General features: G+C 42.0%; 1 protein-coding gene across 1 annotated transcript; it reads left to right on the top strand.

The window, feature by feature from the left end:
• Positions 1 to 1,609: 1,609 nt before the first annotated feature.
• LOC101166519 (ankyrin repeat and SOCS box protein 13) lies at positions 1,610 to 15,304 on the top strand. The gene is made up of 6 exons (XM_004082966.5): positions 1,610 to 1,760; positions 3,129 to 3,316; positions 11,639 to 11,795; positions 11,870 to 12,004; positions 12,466 to 12,657; positions 13,478 to 15,304. The coding sequence occupies exons 1-6, from the start codon at positions 1,718 to 1,720 to the stop codon at positions 13,603 to 13,605; spliced, it is 843 nt and encodes a 280-aa protein (XP_004083014.1). The 5' UTR covers positions 1,610 to 1,717; the 3' UTR covers positions 13,606 to 15,304.
• Positions 15,305 to 15,689: the final 385 nt, after the last annotated feature.

The following is a 15,689-nucleotide window of genomic DNA, read 5'->3' as shown; positions in this document are numbered from 1 at the left end:
GAATGAGTCTGTGACTGTAAAGTGCTTTGGGCCTTGTAGGTAGAAAAGCGCTATATAAGTATACGCCATTTACCACAACTGTGTTATTTTTAAGTTAACTGAACTCAAAAAAATATTTATTTATCTTAACCGAAGCAAATAATTTAGTTATATTAATGTTAGAAGGTTTATCTTTACAACATCTTATCACCCTCTCACGGTGGAAAAGACTCTGTATTATCTGAGCTTCATCATCCACTAAATGATCTTCAAATAGGCACGCCGTGCTCCGTCACCTCTCTGACACCAAGTAACCTTCAACTAAACCTGCCCCAGACCAGGTTATGTTCAGAGCATGATTTGCTATGGCAACTTGACATACCCTGAAAGATATCACCATTTTTGGAACTGAAAGTTGCGTTTATCAGCTTCCCCACCCTCAAACTTACCGAGGTAACTAATAACCTGCTTTCTGGAACAGGGCCCCAGCATGTGTACCCAGTATCCGGCTCAAAACACGGAGGAAAAATAAAGAGTCTTCCTCACATCAGTTACTCTCCAACTTTTCACACACAACTTAATTTCTCAACTGCTTCCTCCTACAGGTCACGTGTTCATTACAGAGGCTCTCATTGGCAAACGTCACAACGCATCACTCATCATTTATTACTGATTATAATTATGTTACAACTGAGAGCAAACAATATGTTTGTTCTGACGTTGTCATATTTCTATACAAACTTAACTATAGTTACATCTTCTCTCAACTTATCATACATGAGTATGAAAAGATGACTCCAAACATAAACTTCAAAAACTTATGCAACTTAAGTTTTGTTACAGGCTTTGTCCTTACATCTGCCACCATCTGGTCAGTTGGACAATATTCCAAAAAGATTTTCCCATCATTTACAGTTAACGTTACAAAATGGTAATTGATGTCAACATGTTTACATCTTTGTATGCTTATAGGATTCTTTGCTAACTTTATAGCCCCTTGGTTGTGTTTATAGACTTTGGGTAGGGTGGTACCCATCCATGCCCTGTAGCAGTTGTACCAGGTACATACATTCCTGAACAGTGGCAGCTAATGCCATATTCTCAGCTTCACAAGTGGATACAGCGAATGTAGGTCGGACCATTCTCGTTTAGACTGACTCAGTAACAAGTTGCGCTGCGTCTGTCACTTGTGTCTGTTGCCCAGTCTGCATCACTATATGCATGTAATCCCTGTCCCAATCCCATCTCCTGTAACGAAGTTCCATTTTGATTTCAGTACATGTCTTACAGCAGTCCAGTGTTCTTCTGTTGGTTCATTAAAATAGTGAGACAATTTACTTACTACAAAACTCAAGTCAGGCCGTGGACATGTTGCAAGATAAATAAGGCTCCTAATGTCTCTGTATTTTCTGGCATCAGTCATCTTTTCTGCAACATTTGTATAAATCAGCTTCTGTTCACTTAGGGGTTGATCTAGGTTTTACAATCCTGCATGTCAGACCTTCTCAGTATCTTTTTCACATCCTCTTGTTGTGTCATTTTTACAATGCCATCAGTCTGGTCAAAGTCAATGGCAAGAAAATGCTATAGTCTTCCTAAATCTTTCTTGATAAGCCCGTTTACTTAACTACATTACCCAGCATGCCCATTATGATTGCAGGACTGTCACGTGATACAGCAGCACGTGTGCGCAGCGGACACTGTTTACAAACATCTGTTGCTGGGGTCGTGTTGGAGGATGGAGGTGGCAAGCCGTCAGCCGTATTACTTTGGAGATATCGGTGGGTGACGCGCTCCAAACAGCTCTTACTGTGTCGCTGTATGATCATGAGAGCGGTTGACGTCAGCATGCTCGGCACGCGGCGAGCTAATGTGCTAAAAACAAGCAGGCTAATGCTGTGTAAGAAACAAGTTTGCAGAAATCAAATTGAGGAGATGAATGCGACATTTCCTATCAAACTAGTATCATATCCGTGATCTGATCAGTAGCTGTAATGAAGCTGGAGTTCCGCTGTGATCTAAGACCAGGATCTGGTTTGGCTCTCTGGAGGTTTAGCTGTTTGCAGTGAGATTCTGTCACGCGTCTGTTAGAGGCTGAAAGGCCGCTTTATGAACCGCGGTCAAGTGAGCCGACATCTGTGGAAGTGCGGTATCGCTAGCCGTCACTGACTTTTTGCATGCGCGTTTACATCATAGTTTACGGCACACACGCCCAGCGAGCTGGAAAGACGGTATAAAGCGCTAATATCACCCACACTGTTACCCATTGTCAAATAACATGTACTGTACTCTGAAATAAATTAGTTATTGCAAGCCCCATATTGTTATTTAATGTACAAATGTATTCATTGAGATTGCATGTCTGTTCATTCCATAATAAACTACCAGAAATAACATGTTTTGTCTGAAATATAATCAATCAGACATGAACAGACATACAATCTAAATGAATACATTTGTACATCAAATAACAATATGGGGCTTGCAATAACTAATTTATTTCAGAGTACAGTACATGTTATTTGATAATGGGTAACAGTGACATGGGTGATATTAGCGCTTTATGCCGTCTTTCCAGCTCGCTGGGCGTGTGTACCGTAAACTATGATGTAAACGCGCATATGCATGAAGATAAACTTTTTTACATTTATCTATCTTAATTATTTTCTTCAGTTAAGATAAATAATTTTTTTTAGTTCAGTCAACTTAAAAATAACACAGTTATCAGAAATTTATTTTCCTTTCATTCAAATTAATTCAATTGAGTAGGTGTAACTTTGGTGCTGCTAGATCGGCAGCGCAAGGAATTGTGGGATATCATTGCCTTTGCCTGTCTGGACGGATTTGGGTACAAGTGTAGATTTTTGTCTAAATATATTTAGTTGTAATTGTTTTACTGTGTTTTGCCGAGTTATTTTACCCTGTTATGTTTAATTCTTTCTGCACAATGAGCGAGAGGGAGGGAGGGAGAGGATGAGGAGGATATTTAGCACCTCTAATGCATCAGTATGGTATAAGAACTGAAGTTACAGTCAAAGTCATGATAAATAAAGGCTGCGTAGCTGTTGTAAATCCACACTGTCATGTATTATAATTTTATAAAAATGAGAAAATCTGCAGCCTCTAACTTAGAGCCTCTAACTTTTCAGGTTGTTGGGCCGAGAGAACAGAGTTACACAAGGCGGCGGCGCTCGGCCAGACCTCTCAGCTACGGCACCTCATCCAGGGGGGAGCCTCGGTCAATGTGGTGGCTGTGGACTCCATCACACCGCTGCATGAGGCCTGCCTGCGGGGGGAAGCTCAGTGTGTGAAGCTGCTGCTGGATGCTGGAGCTCAGGTGACTGCTGTTTCTGATTTCCCTTTGGGGATTAAGAAAGTATTTCTGAATTTATGCTGCGAATGACATCTGATGGAGTCAAGTTTCCTTCATCGAATGAATGAGTAATTTATCACAGACTCAAGGTCAAAATGACAAGACCATAAAAAAAAGCAACAACATTCATAAAACAACATTCACTGAAATAGAGAGCAGATAAAAATGCGGAGAACAATAGACAGTAAAACCAAGTGAAACACAGATTACAGACTTAAACTAAGTGCACCCACACCAGAACCTCCAGACTGGGGACTGATATTTAAGAATGCTGTACTTTACATTGGTGAGGGGTAAAATCATTTAATTCTCTGAGGCATTAAGATGTATAAAACCATAGATCAAATGTCTTAATAGAGCCTGGAGAATGTAAACAACTCACTATCACTATCACTATCACCGTGGTCTATTAAATAAATTCCGAAGGGCATCATTATGAGCAACTTTAAAACCTCTGCACACTATACCCCCTGTAGTCAATCCACAGGTGTGGCATGTTCAAAGCAGCGCAGTAAGATTTGAATCAAAGAATTTTAATATGATCATGAATAAAACCTGCGTGCCTTAGTGTTTATCTGAGCATTTAGCATATAGTCTACAGATGTCAGTAATGTCATCAGTAATATTGTCATTAATAACATGACTAAGATATTTAACTTTATGACTGACATCAAGCTCATTATTGCACAATTTAAAAGCAGAGAATTCAATGTCACATCAACCTTAGTGCAAACAATAAGCAGACCACTCGTATTAGCATTTAAATATCCTTTTTAAAACCATAAAAGGGAACAGACATTTAAAAGGTGTTGCAAACCAAAGCTCCAGGGACTGAAAACCACTAAATCATCTGCATAAATGATTTACTTTAAAACTTCCAATCAAACATCCGATATTGCATGCAGTCAGTTCATTTGTCAATTTATCAACATGGAGATGGAAGGGGACCAGAGACATTATGCCCCCCTGCCTCACCCCATTGCTCACATCAAAGGGAGACGAAACACTTGGCCCCCCTGCATGTTCTAATGAGAGAACCAGTGTGAGAAATTCTTACAAATAGCCATGGTGCACCCCGTTTGACCACCTTTAGAGGGCTTGGTGTGATCAACCCTTTCAAAGACCTTTGAGGCATCAATGAAACACATGAGCACAGATGAACTGAGCTGTCTGAATTTATGGATAATTTTTGTCTGTTCTATGTTTAGCTTTAAAACCAAATGGATTATCAACAAGGGAAATAAAATCTTCAATATATCTAATAATTTAATTTCCAAAACTTCAGCTTGACAGTCTTGTTTTTTATAATATGCAGAGCAAACATAGAATCATGACTCAGGAAGCCAGTATAGCAGATAGAAAGCAAAGGAATAATTCAGGGACTAGCACATTTAATGTTGTAATGATTTGTTATTACTGAGGTTCTTAATAGCTTCAGACACTTGATAAGAGCTTATCCTGATGTTTGCATTACCTTTCACTTTCCAATGTCAAATGCTTCACCATTTAAACACTAAAATACTGTAACAATGCTGTCTCCAGAGCTCTGCAATGTTGTCTGTTCCCATGATTCCTTCAGTAGTACCCGGTAGAGACATTTTGCAGTTATTAGCACATCCTTCCAAAAACCAACAACATTACTTTTTAATAGTTTCTTAGCCCCAGAATTTGCCTTTATGGTCTGCTCATTACAAATAAATCAAAGAGCGTACTTTTACTGAGCATTTGTCTTTTTTTTGTATTCAAACACCGGCCCTTGTCTGGGTTTTCTCACTTGCTGATGTAAATGTGTCTTTTGTCTCAGCTAGATAATCAGCAACATTATTCACAACAGTACTCATTAGTACTCATTATCCACATTATTTCTCATTACATCTAAAACATTTCGCAACAGCCTGTAAATTGCACAAATATTTCGTCCCTGCAGTACATCATCTCTGTGAGGATGATGATCTTACATCAGCTGTAACATAGATGTAAATAAATACACAGAAGTCTCAATAGATAATAATAATAAACAGTCTAATTATATGTGTGTGTGTGTGTGTGTGTGTGTGTATATATATATATATATATATATATATATATATATATATATATATATATATATATATATATATATATATATATATATATATATATATATATATATATATAATATGTGTGTGTGTTTTCACAGTTTTGTTTAATGTACATTAAAATAAATTTCACAAAAGCTGGTTTTGATTCACATTCTACTTTTATCTCATTATATCTTTTATCTGTGACTAGTCTGAGAGCAAAAGCCAACAACTTTGACTAAATATGAATGAATGAATGAAAACTTTATTAATCCCAACAAGGAGAAACTCAGTTCCAGTACATCTCGATGAAGAAGGTCAGACAAACAGCAACACAGGATACACACACACGTCTCGAGAGGTTACTGAGGTCAATGCAGCCGAGCGCCTTAGATGACCTGCGCCGGCGCACCTTTGTATAGCATGCAGATGGACCACGAAGAGGGCCAGGGGTTGGGTTTGGTGACAAAAAAAAAAAGTTGTATCCCTACAATGTGTTGATACAAGAAAAAAACTACACCGTTTAAACACAAATAGCACATATTCAGACAAAGACACAGTACATGAGGCTCAGGGGGGAAACGGTGGTGGACGGGAGTGGGGGGCCCCCCATGAGTCTGTCCATCAGGTGCAGCTCCGTGAGCCAGGCACATCTTCCGGGCAGCTCACAGAGGAGGTAGGGAGGGGGTTGGGAAGCCGAGGACAAGCAGGGAGGGGGTGAGTTGCAGTTATCAACCCTCAAGAACAGCTGCTGTAGTCCACTCTGTAGAAGCGGCTTTGTTTTGGTGGAGCCAAGGACAGTTGTCCATAGCTCCTTCGGGGAGTCTGATTAGATAAAAATATCCTTTAATAACCAAAGAAACCCAGACAGAGCTGCAGCCTTAGTTTTGAAAAGTCTTTGAGAACTGTTTTAACTACAGTGACAAAAACAAGTATTTGAGCTCCCTGTGATTTTGCAAGTTCTTTCTCTTAGAAATCATGTAGGGGTCTGACATTTTCCTTTTAGGTGGATTTCCACTGTGAGAAACATCATTTAAAATTTGGAAACCACATTGCATGACTTTTTAAAATCATTTATTTGTATGCTACTGCTGCAAATAAGTATTTGGACCCCTGAGAAAATCAATGTTAATATTTTGTACAGTTGCCTTTGTTTGCGATTCCACCGGTCAGACGTTTTTCCTCTAGGTTTTCTTTAGGTTTGCAAACACTGCAGGAGGAATTTTGGCCCACTACTCCTTACAGATCTTCTCTAGATCAGTCTGGTTTTTGGGCTGTCGCTGAGAAACCGATTTTCTATTGGGTTGTGGTCTGGAAACTGGCTAGGCCACTTCAGAACTTTGACATGCTTCTTACGGAGCCCCTCTTTGGTTCTCCTGGCTGTGTGTTTTGGTTCATTGTCATGTTAGAAGACCCAGCCACGCCCCATTTTCAATGCTCTAAATGAGGGAAGGAGGTTGTTCCCCAAAATCTGGCAATACATGCTCCCGGTCATCCTCTCCTCTTAATAAAGTGCAGTCGTCCTGTCCCATGTGTAGAAAACACCCCCATTGCATGATGGTACCACCCCCAAGCTTCACAGTAGGGATGGTGTTCTTGGTATATTACTTATCATTCTTCTTCCTACACGTTGACCGAAATTAAGACCAAAAAAGTTCTATTTGGTCTCATCTGATCACATGACTTTTCCCACGATCCTTTGGATCATTCAAATGGTCATTGGCTAACTTCAGTTGGGTCTGGAAATGTGCTGGTTTAAGCAGGGGTCCTTCTGTGCGACACATGATTTCAAACCATGACCTTTCAGTGGATTACTAACAGTAATCTTGGAAACAGTGGTCACCGCTCTTTTCAGGTCATTGACCAGACAGTGTTTCATATATTGATTTGCAGCAGTGGCATACAACTAAATTATTTAAAAATCATGCAATGAGATTTCCAGATTTTTTAGATGATGTCTCTTACAGTATACATGCAGCTAAGATGAAAATGTCAGACCCTTCCATGGTTTCAAAGTGGGAGAACCTGCAGAATCAAATGCGATTCAAATACTTATTTGCCTCTTTGTATACAGTGTTTTTGACATCCCCAAGCAGCACAAGACCACCTTTTTTGCAAATCTCATGTATTTTGGCTGCACCAAGATGGCAGCCAAAATACATGAGATTTGTCTCTACTGACGTGGAGCTGGATTTTGGTTTCATGAAAGTTCTTTTCTCATCTCTCAATTTTGCGGTGTACAGAGCCCCCCATGTGCCAGTGGTTTAAAAAAAGTCACGGATTACTAAATCGTGCGCAATGTTTATCAGAACCATGCCCATGGATTGCTACACCGTGCCGACGGATTGCTAAACCGTGCGCACGGATTAATCAATTGTGCATAGACTGTTGCGCAGTCTCTGAGCAGAGCGGCCGGACTCGTAGCTTCGTGTTTGCAGGTAGGGGAGGGTGCTTTGTTACAGTGTGTGCAACGGAGGAGGCTTTGGACCGCAGTCCATCCGGCTGGTGAGGTGCCAGGAGGAGATTTGTATCTCCAAGAAGAGGAGCAGCTTTGGGACGGGTGGAGGCGGCTTTTGAATGAACAGCCCTGAGAAACTGCAAACAACCAGACAAAATAAAAGCTGATGGTATTCCAGTTTAAGTTCATCCACGGCTAAATTCATCCGGGTTTGTCCGGCCAAGAATAAAGCACTAGCCGCATGGATTAAAAAAACTATAAGCGAACAAGCACCTAATCTTTTTTCTCTTTCGGCTTTTCCCATCAGGGGTCGCCACAGCGAATCATCCTTTTCCACCTCACTCTATCATGAACATCTTCTACCCTAACATTAGCAAACTTCATGTCCTCTGTTAAGACATCCATATATCTCCTCTTTGGCCGTCCTCTTGCCCTCGGGCCAGGCAGCTCCATCTCCAACATCCTTCTACCAATATATCCACTATCGCTCCTCTGAACATGTCCAAACCATCTCAGTCTGGCTTCTCTGACTTTGTCGCTAACACAGGCAACATGAGCCGTCCCTCTGATGTACTTGTTCCTTATCCTGTCTAACCTGGTCACTCCTAAGGAGAACCTCAACAACTTCATCTCCGCTACCTCCATATCAGCCTCTTGTCTCTGTCTCACTGCTACCGTCTCTAACTCATAGAGCAGAGCTGGTCTCACCACTGTCTTGTACACCTTTCCTTTGAGTCTTGCTGACACTCTTTTGTCACGCAACACTCCTGACACTTTCCTCCACCCGCTACTACCTGCCTGAACTCGCCTCTTCACCTCTTTTCCACACTCCCCATCACACTGAAGTGTTGACCCCAAGTACTTAAACTCCTGCACCTTCTTCACCTCAGCCCCCTGTAACCTAACGCTTCTACCTTGATCCCTCTCGTTCAGACGCATGTATTCTGTCTTCCTACGACTGACCTTCATGCCTCTTCTTTCCAGAGCAAACCTCCACCTCTCTAGCTGTAACCTCCACCTGCTCTCTACTCTCACAGCAAATTACAATGCCATCCGCAAACATCATTGTCCAGGGAGATTCCTGTCTTACCTCATCTGTCAGCCTGTCCATCAGCATAGCAAACAAAAAGGGACTCAAGGTGTAGTCCCACCTCCACATTGAACTCCTTTGTCTGACCTAAAGCACATCTCACCACCCTCATACTTCTCTCATACATGTCCTGAACTACTCTGACATACTTCTCTGCCACTCCAGACGACCTCATACAGTACCACAGCTCCTCCCTCGGCACCCTGTCATACGCCTTCTCTAAATCTACGAACACACAATGCAGCTCCTTCTGACCATCTCTGTACTTTTCATCAACATTCTCAAAGCAAAAATGGCATCAGTGGTGCTCTTACGGGGCATGAAACCATACTGCTGCTCACAAATCTCCACCTTCTTCCTAAGCCTGGCTTCCACTACTCTTTCCCACAACTTCATTGTGTGGCTCATCAACTTTATTCTTCTATAGTTGCTGCAGTTCTGCGTGTCACCCTTGTTCTTAAAGATCGGGACCAGAACGCTTCTCCTCCATTCCTCAGGCATCTTCTCACTCTCTAGAATCCTATTGAACAAACTCGTTAGAAATTCCATTGCTGTCTCTCCTAAGCACTTCCATACCTCCACAGATGCGTCATCAGGACCAACGGCCTTTCCGCTCTTCATCCTTTTTAGAGCCTTCCTAACCTCATTCTTTCCAATCTCTGCTACTTCCTGCTCCACAACAACCACATCTTCCTCCCGTCTTTCCCTGTCATTTTCCTCGATCATCAGCTGCTCAAAATACTCCTTACATCTTTTCTGTACACTCTCCTGGGTTGTTAGCACCTTTCCATCTCTGTCCTTAATCACCCTCATCTGTTGCACGTCCTTCCCATCTCTGTCTCTCTGTCTGGCTAGTCTGTACAAGTCCTTCTCTCCTTCCTTTGTGTCTAACCTGTCATATAGCTCATCGTAAGCTTTCTGTTTGGCCTTTGCCACCTCTCTATTCACTCTACGCTGCGCTTCCTTGTACTCCTGTCTACCTTCCTCGGTCCTTTCTACATCCCTCTTCCTTTTAGCCAACCTGTTCCTCTGGACGCATTCCTGTACTTCCTCATTCCACCACCAAGTGTCTTTACCGTCTTTCTTCTTTCCAGATGACACACCTAGCACCTTCCTACCTGTTTCCCCGATAATCTCTGCTGTAGTTTCCCAGTCATCTGGAAGCTCATACTGACCATCCAGGACCTGTCTCAACTTCTGCCTAAATTCCTCACAAGTTTCTTCATTCTGTAGTTTCCACCACTTGGTCTTCTTTTCTGTTTTCCCTCTCTTCTTCTTCCTGACCTCCAGAGTCATCTTACACACCACCATGCGGTGCTGTCTGGCTACACTCTCTCCTACCACCACTTTGCAGTCATTAACCTCTCTCAAATGACTTTGTCTACATAGGAGTCCACCTGATAAATGCTTCTTCGTAGTCCACCTGAGTACTCCTACCTCCACTTCTGTATGTCACTCTATGTTCCTCTCTCTTCTGGAAGTAAGTGTTGAATACAGCCATTTCCATCCTCTTCGCAAAGTCCACCACCATCTGTCCCTCCAGATTCCTTTCCTTCACACCAAACCTGCCCATCACCTCCTCATCACCTCTGTTGCCCTCACCAACATGCCCATTAAAGTCTGCTCCAATAACAACTCTCTCTCCTCTGGGGATACTCTCTATGACCTCATCCAACTCACTCCAGAATCTCTCCTTCACTTCTAACTCACAGCCAATCTGTGGCGCATACCCACTAACTACATTCACCATCACCCCTTCAATTTCTAACTTTAGGCTCATCATCCTGTCTGAGACTCTTTTCACCTCTAGAACACTGTTTACAAACTCCCCCTTCAGAATCACTTCTACCCCATTTGTCTTCCTATCAACACCATGATAGAACAGTTTGTATCCTCCTCCAATACTACGTGCCTTGCTGCCCTTCCACCTTGTCTCCTGCACACACAGTACATCTACCTTCCTTCTCTCCATCATGTCTGCCAACTCTCTGCCTTTCCCTGTCATTGTGTCAACGTTAAGAGTCCCTATTCTCAAACCTACTTAATAATAATCATAAAAATAATAAAGCCTGTTTAGGAGATCATCTCGCTCTATGCTGCAGGTTCATTTGTTTACAACGGAACTCACAATTTCTTCTTCTACAGTCGTACCATAATTTGTCCAGACCAATCACTGTCTTACACTGGATCGGACCAACTTTCAGCCAATCAAATAGTGTGACGTTATCATTAGTTGTAGGGCCCCGAACACTTATTGCAGGCCGAATACCAGTCATGTATAAATCCAAACTCCCAACGGAACTCTCTGAGCAAAGTGTGCGCACACGATTGTGCAACACTACGAGCACAATGGATTAATCCCTGGGCACGGTTTAGTAATCCATGGTCACGGTTTAGCAATCCGTGTGCACGGTTTATCAGATTTTTTTTAAACCACTGGCATCTGGGGGGCTCCGTAGAGGTGTGATAGGTGAAATAAACTTTTTCTATTTTTACACTTTCTGAATTGTGTTGCAACTTTCAATTACACTTTCTATTTGAATAGTTTGGAAAAATAAAGTATCTAAAAAAAAAAAATCATTTCTGCAATGAGATCTGCAATGTTCTCTGCCACTTAGTAAACGCTAGCGTCATGAATGGGGAACTCCTCAGATTCTGCATTTTGTGTCATCTGATAGGTGGATGCAAGGAACGTGGATGGAAGCACTCCACTGTGTGATGCCTGCTCAGCTGGAAGTGTGGAGTGTGTGAAGCTGCTGCTGGAGCACGGGGCACAGGCCAATCCCAGCCTGACCTCCCGTACAGCCTCCCCCCTCCACGAAGCCTGCATGGGAGGCAAGCATTCCTCACCATCCCCTCCATACCCGGTGTTTTTGTCACTAACGCTGGCGCTCTGCTGTTCACTGCAGGTAACTCAGCGTGTGCGAAGCTGCTGATCACTGTGGGTGCTCACCTGGAGGCATACGACCTTTACTACGGCACCCCCCTGCACGTGGCATGCGTCAATGAGCACACAGATTGTGTGAAGGTGCTGCTCAATGCAGGTGGGTCTCGGATGGAAATACAAAAAATATATACCCAACAGAACAGGAGAAGGCAAAATAAGAAAGAAAAGTGAGGAGACAGAATCCAGCGTCTCTGAATAATATGGGAGACATGAGGACAGAGAGCAACATCTGCCCCCCCACACCACGTCTGTTTTAGAGGAGGTATTGTGTGTTTCAGCCGGACGATGCAGAATCACAGACTGCAGTTTTCCAACTTCATTCAAAAATATTCTGACAGCTGAATGAGTCTGTCTCATCCAAATCTGTCCTCTATAGAAATCATATGTACAGTAGACACCCTGAAGCAGAGATGCTGCACCATGGTAACTATTGTAACCATGCTCCTGTCCAAATAGTTTTGATACAAGCTCTGCGTCATGATGGAATGATCACATGCAAGACGAGACCTATCCAAAGGTTTAAAGGCTGACATCCGCAGGGCTTTATTTCCCCCTCAGGTGCTAAAGTGAACGCTGCTCGGTTGCACGAGACCCCTCTGCACCACGCAGCCAAAAACATGCAGGTAGAGATGATTGAGGTGCTGGTGGAGTTCGGGGCCAACATCTACGCACGAGATCAGCACAACAGGAAGCCTGTGGACTACACGGCCCCAGGCTCCGCCTCTGCAGCCTGTCTGCATTTCTATGAGAGTAAGCTTCCTAAAGAGACACTTCTTTAAAGACCCACTCCGATGAAAATGATGTTTTTAACATGTTCTTGTTGCATTTTCTCATGATGGAGGCCATGTATAAAAGAAATTAAGATTAAGATTGCATTTCTGAGTATATATTTATTCATATTCCTGTGAATCAGGAGCAGATAAAAAAAGGCTGTTGGGAAAAGCTTGTAGGGTGATGTAGAAACTATGCATCCACTGTCAGACAAACAGATCCATCAACGTCCTTGTTTTCCTATTCTGAGCTGGAATCTGGGTCTAAACTGTACGACTGGATAGCTCTGATATTTCTTGCCATTTCTGTTTCACTGCTAATGTTGGGTTGAGGTTGTGAGGGGCTGTAAGTTAGCAGGCTAGAATGTAAACAAAGGGATGATGGGATATTAGCGGAGGCCTATCAAAAGTGCCAAAAGTCCCGCCCAAAGCTCAGAGGTGAATTTCTTATGAACTTCTGCTGCTCTGCAGAAACTATGTCCTAGAAAACAGGTTTTCAAATTTTAGATAAAAATGTCATTGTCATCATTAAAAGACCACTGGGAACCCTTTGAAAATAGATCAGAAGATGATGGGAGTGGGACTTAAAAAAAAAAAGAAATCAAGAAAATAACATCCATTTTCATCTTAGCACCAGCAGGCGTAGTTTCAAGGCAGTTTCTAAACTCTTGCTAAATTTACTCTATTCACATCAACTTCTTCTAGACGTTTTGATTCATTCCTTCACATGAAGCATTTATCAGATTTGAGCCATGACTTATTTGCTAACTATTATATTGTTCCTCTTCTCCTGCCTGCAGCCTCTCCGATGAGCCTGCAGCAGCTCAGCCGGCTGGCAGTGAGGAAGAAACTGGGAACCACTGCTCTGAAGGTCATAAGTCAACTGGAAATACCAAAACTCCTCATTAGCTACCTCTGCTATCGATGAGTGTCAGATTTCTGGGAGGAACTGCCGCAGCGACGACCGGCTTCGTGGTTGATGCGCTCTCATGGCCAAACAGCACAGTGCCAAACATGGCCTCATCATTGCATGCTGACCTCCAGGTCTGCTCTCAGGATCGGACACAGACCATTTGGAATTATTTAACATTAGGACTTATGAACAAAATAACTTTAAAACCAGCTGAAATGTACTTTTTCTTTCTTAATCAGCTTTACTGCCACATTAAAATGAACATCATGTAGATTTTAGACAGAGCAGTGGAAAATTGATGCTTAAAGTAATTTATGTGAGTTTTTGAAAAGCACAGAGGGGTTATAATGCAGCTCCTGTCTTCGTTTAAACTGACAGCAAACCGATCATTTGAGCTGCTTTTGTCTAGCAGATCTGTGTCTACACAAAAAACATTTGTGAGAATTATCATGAGGAGGAAATACTGACTCTTCAGGCTGTCGGTGAGTGCAGCTCATGGGGAAAAATGCCTCAGTCGCTCAGTAAAGCTCAAACTGTGAAGGTCTGCGGGGGGAAACGCTGCCATTTTACAGACCACAAACACTCTCAGTCACACCTAGGGACAGTTTAGAGAACCCACAACACCGTCCATCTCCTGGAACCTTTTCAAACCTGGTTTCACTTCTGTGCCATAAAGCATTAGCTGCACACAGCACGGGGGATCAAGTTTCTAGGCGACTCTCTGGTTAGTTTATTAAAGTCATTGATACAATCATTCTGATCATTGATGAAAGGCTGATCTTCAGACATCCAATAAATGCCTCATTTTGTCCCTGGTGTACAGAGATTCCTTCATTTTTCATGACAATTTTATTGGAGTTTTACGTAGTAGAATGTGGGATTTGTGTCCAGCTGAAATTCTTCCTTTCATTATCATTTTATGTGTAATCCTTTTGCAAAACTGATATCAATTAACCTGATTAGTTTCTCTGCTGAATAAAAAAAAAAGTTTATTTTTTTCAGAATTTGGTTCATAGCTGATTTCCCAACATTTTGTTGGTCTAACAAACTGACAGGAAAGATATACTTATGTCTTTTTATGTTTAAAGTGTGTGAACTACACAATGTTAATGAATGAAAGTTTTTAAGATTGCCCCCCCCCCCCCCCAGAAAATATCGGATTCCTAGTTGTGGTCGACTCCGCTTCAGCTGAGCTCACAAAATGACTGAGAATCTCTCCATGTTAAGCCTGACATTACAAAAACTAGAATACAAATGAGTCACTAATCACTTTGTTCATTTCATTATGTGTATTATGTGATTGTGTCAGTAAAGAACGTGGCCCTTTCAAAATAAAGACCAGAAAACAGATAATGGCAGTAAGCATCACTCTTTGGGAAACACACAAGCTAATAATGTTTGATAAACATGTTGACCACTCAGTCCATGTTTCTGTTGACATGTTTGATGATCTGCACTGTATCTACAAGTTTTTATTAAAATACATCCATCATGTATTTGGTCTGTTGGATTAGATGTTGTATTATCAAACATTTAAATATTTTTCACTGTTTTCCATATGTTTATTCTGGAAAACATTTAAAGTCTCTGGAGCAGCTTTGACTTGGAGTTGTATTGCTAAAAAGCAACTCAAGGTTTGTTCCAAACAGTTTCATCAAACTCAGTGTGCTTCTTCTTCCTGTTACACTTATGAATAAATGTTTCACAATACTGAGTAGGATTTTCATTTGAGAGAAAATGAGTTCTACTAAAGTCACTGGAGACCAACTCACCTCATTACCTTTTCATCTTTTGCTAATTTTCACCGCTCCTCATGTACCTGAACATCTTCAGAGGGTTCAAAACCTTTTGTATTCATTCAGTCATTTTCTACTGTTTTATCCCTTTTGGGGTCATGGGGCTGCTGGAGCCTATCCCAGTCACAGCCACAATCACACACCCATTTACACTCACACCTAGGGACAATTCAGAGTTGCCAATTGACCAATGAAGCATGTTTTTGGACAGTGGGAGGAAGCCAGAGACCCTGGAGAGAACCCATGCATGCACGGGGAGAACATGCACACTCCACACAGAAAGGTCTGTCATTGGTGTTCTGT

The sequence above is a fragment of the Oryzias latipes genome, chromosome 23, assembly GCF_053564925.1.
Source record: "Oryzias latipes strain Hd-rR chromosome 23, Olatipes_Hd-rR_3.1".
Taxonomy (NCBI): Eukaryota; Metazoa; Chordata; class Actinopteri; order Beloniformes; family Adrianichthyidae; genus Oryzias; species Oryzias latipes.
The sequence above is the reverse complement of the archived record's forward strand: the minus strand, read 5'-3'. Positions and strand labels throughout refer to the sequence as shown.

Coding starts and splice junctions, on each gene's coding strand:
- LOC101166519 (XM_004082966.5), top strand. CDS start 1,718: ATGGAGGTGGCAAGCCGTCAGCCGTATTACTTTGGAGATATCG. Junction 11,796..11,869: donor CCACGAAGCCTGCATGGGAG/GCAAGCATTCCT, acceptor TGTTCACTGCAG/GTAACTCAGCGTGTGCGAAG. Junction 12,005..12,465: donor GAAGGTGCTGCTCAATGCAG/GTGGGTCTCGGA, acceptor TTTCCCCCTCAG/GTGCTAAAGTGAACGCTGCT.